This window comes from Sitophilus oryzae, unplaced genomic scaffold, assembly GCF_002938485.1.
Source record: "Sitophilus oryzae breed Bouriz unplaced genomic scaffold, Soryzae_2.0 scaffold_1576_pilon_pilon, whole genome shotgun sequence".
NCBI lineage: Eukaryota > Metazoa > Arthropoda > Insecta > Coleoptera > Curculionidae > Sitophilus > Sitophilus oryzae.
Window position 1 is genome coordinate 8267056 of NW_022146254.1, and position 5087 is coordinate 8272142.

At 33.0% G+C, this 5087-nt stretch overlaps 1 protein-coding gene across 1 annotated transcript; it reads right to left on the minus strand.

Annotated features, from left to right (window-relative positions):
• Positions 1–818: 818 nt before the first annotated feature.
• LOC115879298 (early nodulin-75-like) lies at positions 819–4871 on the minus strand. The gene is made up of 2 exons (XM_030896045.1): positions 4727–4871; positions 819–1225 (listed from the first exon to the last, which is right to left on the minus strand). The coding sequence occupies exons 1-2, from the start codon at positions 4740–4742 to the stop codon at positions 990–992; spliced, it is 252 nt and encodes an 83-aa protein (XP_030751905.1). The 5' UTR covers positions 4743–4871; the 3' UTR covers positions 819–989.
• Between the last annotated feature and the right edge of the window lie 216 nt (positions 4872–5087).

Genomic DNA, 5087 nt, shown 5'->3' on the forward strand with positions numbered 1-5087 from the left:
TTTGAAATATTAATTCAGAAGTGATTTCTGTCAGTTCCACAAAATATTCCGTCAATTCTTATTACAAAATGGCAAAATATATTTACTTTATTTCGTTGTATAATCTTTTGACTACAACTCGATGTTTCGGGATTAGCTAATACTTTTGACACTCAATGCGATACCGGCAACACTACGACTACGAAGGAGGGTAACGCATTTCGTGTCAGGTAAAAGTATTATTCGGTAATCCCGAAACATCTTGTGGTATTACATTCGAAAATCGCTAATTGGTAATACAAGACCATTAATATTAACATTAGAAAAGGTACCTAAATTGAATTCTGATCGTCTTCCCTTGAGGGCAATTCTGTTGATTTAAGTCATTTTACTGACTTAACTTGCAGATAATCATGATTTAAGTCAAATATATAGACTTAAGTCATAAAAGCAACTTACATTACGTTATATTTATTTAAGTCTTTACAAAAATGACTTACTTGAAATAAAATTCTTTAAGTCAAAGACTTAAGACTTAAATCATTTGAACGATATGTTGAATTTGACTTAAGATCTAATAACATTTTGATTTTAGAAATGACTTAAGAATTAAGTCTGGGTAGGGCTTAAGTCTAGGGCGCCGTCCTCCACAATATGATCGAAAAATAGCATCATTGATGGCTATGAAATGAAGATCGTTGTCATTTTATATGGGGAATTTCAGTCATATGCATTACCGTCATTTTTTTCGATTATACGGTATAAATAAAGTATTTTATGAGTATAACTCTGCGCTCTCTGAAAATTTTTGTTATTTTGGGAAAAAAAAACAAATAAAATTCAGTTTCTAAGCTATTTATATTATTAACTGATAAAAAAAATATAATACAAAAAAAAATTGTAACCGGATATGTAAAAAATATTACAACATAAAAATACCACAAAAGTACTGCATATCAACACCAATACATCAGATAAACAAAATAAAAAAAAATGTTTATTTGTCCTTTTTACCACCTCCATCCCCCACAGTGATGGCACCCGGGCGTGTGGTATGAGTGAAAGCAGGGTGGCAAGCCATGTGGAGGTGGTGGTGGGCCATGATGGGGTGGCCCATGGTGTGGGGGACCATGGTGTGGGGGTCCGTGATGGGGTGGACCACCAAAATGTGGTGGACCATGGTGCGGTGGTCCGTGGTGTGGTGGTCCTGGTGGACCGTGATGGTGTGGGGGTCCGTGTGGTGGTCCTGTAATTAATTAAGAAAAAAAAACGTTAGTAAATTAAATTATTTCCAAGTTTGAATTAATAAGATTATAGTAAGATTTAGAGCTGACGTGGTAGTTTACGTCTAGATTTAACATTAACTAAAAGACTATACACGGTGTAAAAGAAACATATTTTCTCTTTATCGTTTGTCCAATTACTCCAAAATAACGGAGTTGTTTTACTTTGAAAATTTCCAAAAAGAATATTTTTTGCTCAAATTTTGAGAACCACTGTATCTTATCTGGATTTTCTTGACAACGGCAGATTCTTGGGGGATGGAATGCAGATTTACAACGGAATGCAGATTCTGTGGGGAAAATAGGGAAACACCAGAACACCTTATCACTGAGTGCGCCGATCATGTCGAGGATGGACAGCTGACCACTGTGGAGCCGTCTCAGATACTGGAGTTTGTTAAAGCCCTGAGACTGTATGATGAATTATAACTCTTTATAACTCAGAGAAAGGGGAACACACAATAGATCTGTAAGGTCGCGGTGATTTACTCCCCTTCATTCTACATTCTACATTCTGCATCACAGGTGCCATGAGAACATGCATAATAGCAGCTATAGAGGTCATTCTAGACCAAACACCACTGCACATTGTCGTCGGTAGATAAGCCAATGTGACAATGATTAGAATGGTCATTGACGGAAACGGTACTGGGAGAATTGTCAGTTCAGGAGCTTAGAACACCCTCAAAAGAAAACCTCACTGTAATATTGAGCAATAAAAATGATAGGAAGAGAGAAACGTTTGCTCAGCATGTAAAAGACCATACCATAACGTTGTATACTGATGCTTCCAAAACCAAAGCAGGGACAGAGCTAGGAGTATTTGGATTGAAAACTAAGTACTCTGAACCAATGTGCACCTACCCCAGCATCAGTCATGTAGAAATCTACGCTATCGAAAAATGCGTACAATTTATCTTAGATAGGAACTATCGGAAACAAGTAATAGCTAGCAGTCAACTCTATAAACAAATGTTACAACATAATATAATTTAAATGTTTAAAGCTGGTCTATTTCTCGTTATAATTTCGGTTTTCAGGTGACGATATAATACTAATATATTCTAGGATAACACCTTACACCTTAATACCTTACTTTTATATCTGTGAACTTTTATCTTTTCCAAATTTAATCTTTTAAGTATCTAATAAATTAATCCATATGATGCGACATGCTATTAAGAGATGAAGTTTTGTATTGTATTTTGATGAAGTTTTGTATTGTATTTGTTGTTAATTTGTAAATAATTTTCTGAAACCTAGTGTGTTTTGAATACAATAAAAAAATTTGTGACGACTTTTTCTGTCATCACTCAAACAGAAAGAAAAAGGTATCCGTTGCTCAGGGTTAGAGGAGAGCTGGGTTCGTAGGTAAGACTTGTGACCTGTGGTGACTTAATAATGTTGTTAAATAATAAAATAAAAGTAATAAGGTATAGGCTGCAAAGATTCTAAAATTGATGTTAAGTATTCAAATAGTAATGGTCAAAGACAGTAAAAAGGGCGCCACTTACTTTGGGTATGAAAAGGTAAAGTAAGAAACCAGTAAGAAAATTTGATCATGAAATAGCTAAAATAAAATAATCAACAGCAATAAGGGTCTATTATGTTCATCAAGATAAAAGTCAGATATAACTATCCTACGTTGAACATTTATTTAAAAACGAACACAATTATCAATCAGTTTAAACCCAGTTTCAATTATCCCAATGAAATCGTTAGTTGCTTTAAGTAAACTCAAATTTAGTTAAAGTTCTCTTCAGTATACTATACTACGTAATATATAAACAGGTGAAATTTATGTAAGTACCAATACGATGATGTTTCGAAACAAATCGTGTACAATAACCTTCAAAAATGAATCCGTGTTAGCGATTCTCACATAAAAGATCATACTGAAGTAAAACGTACCGTTAAGGACAAAGCATGACTTATAATGTTAACTAAAAGGTAAATTTTGACTATAATATATGGAATAAATGACAACAATTCACAGAGATATTCAAAATATTATCTCAAAGTAAAAAAAATTTAGGGAATACCTTGTGTGTTGAACTTAGAACTTATCTGTATTTTTTTTTTAATTTATGACGTAGTGAACAGATAGGCAGGCAGTCTCCAGACTAACGGAAGTGGATGTAGACTCTTCGATAGTAGCAGGAGTCTTCGATATCAGTAGAATAAATGTAGAGTCATAAATACTGTCTCAAAAGTGGTTACTCATATGCCAATTACTTATACGTCAATTTCTTATACGCCAGTTACTCTATAAAAAAACTCTCAGAACAGTCACCGAATACCAAAAAAAATAACTTACGGTCTGAAAATCAGCTGTACACATTCCAAAATATAGCCAAACTATATGCTGATCCAAACCAGTAATGCACAATCAAACATTATCAAAATAAATAAAAAACGGGAATAACTGAAATAAAATTTAGTTATACATGGCGATACAAAATGGTAGATACACTTACTGTGATCTTATTCCAGGAATAGGCCAAAAAAACACGAACTAGGCTCTGAACAGTATATTCTACAGGATTTCAAATCTCCACCTTTGGATACCCGTGCCTTTACTGTTAGGAAAAGTGTTTCAGAAAGCCCTTTTTCTCTGAGATTCGTCGGACGCTGAACCACGCGTCTTTTTCTGATCTCAATCTCTCGGAAAAAGCCTACCTCCTCCTTTTCGCAAAACGGAAGTCTTCGAATTGACAGGTCATATGACCAAAGGCAATTAAGTGAACTCTATCGTCTATTCCGAACGAAATTTGTTTTTATGGAAAGGAACCGCTACCTGTACTGAATGAAGTTTAACATCTAGCGAATAGATGGCGCCAGCAATATTAAAATTTGGAATTTTATAAAAAGAAAAATAAAACGCTACAAATTGACGAATTTGCGAAAAAAGAAGATATGTGGAGCATACAGTAGAGCAAATGAGAATCTAACAATCTTTATACATTTGTTTTGTACAAGGTGTCCCAGAAATAAGTGCAAGTATTTTAACTGGTAGTATAGTTCAACCCAAGAAACACGCCTTTTTGAAAATTCGGAATTTTTTGAAAATTTTTTTTGGAATCTTTTTTACTTTTATTTAAAAAACATAATTTCTTGATAATATGGCAACATAGGTAGTAGATTAAATTTACAAGAAAAAAAAACAGAAAAGATCTAGGTGATCATCAAAGTTTGACCAAATATCATTTTTTTGGAAATTTTCAAAATAAAATAACTGCGTTATTTTGGACTTATTTGTAAAACGATAAAGAGAAAATATGTTTCTTTTATCGAGATCTACCACCCCTTAAAATACTTGCACTTATTTCTGGACACCCTGTATACTAGTTCAATTATATTGTATTATAAAAATAAAACACCTTCAAATTAAATATTTTTGAAAATTTTTTCACATATAAGTCTGGAAAAATCGAATATAAAGTAAAACTACATGATAATATTACCTGGTGGTGGAAACATTTTCAAACCACTTACTGATGAAGTTGAACAATATTTTCAATTTGCCTTATCCATATATACGATTTTTCTTATCTAATCGTGTATATTTTATATCAGTCGTAGTTGGTAGGTTTGTATTAATGGATTATAACAAATATAGTAAGTACACTGTCCATAAATAGAAATGAGTTGATTTTTAAGCGGAAAACAAAGTCATATTGTAAATAATATTTTACGGAGAAAAATTATTGTAATGAAATACCGTATGATCGAAAAAAAACGGCGTCAGCGATGGTTATGAAATTAAGATCACTGTCATTTTATATGTAAATTTATATGGGAAATGTCATCGATCGTCATTTCCCA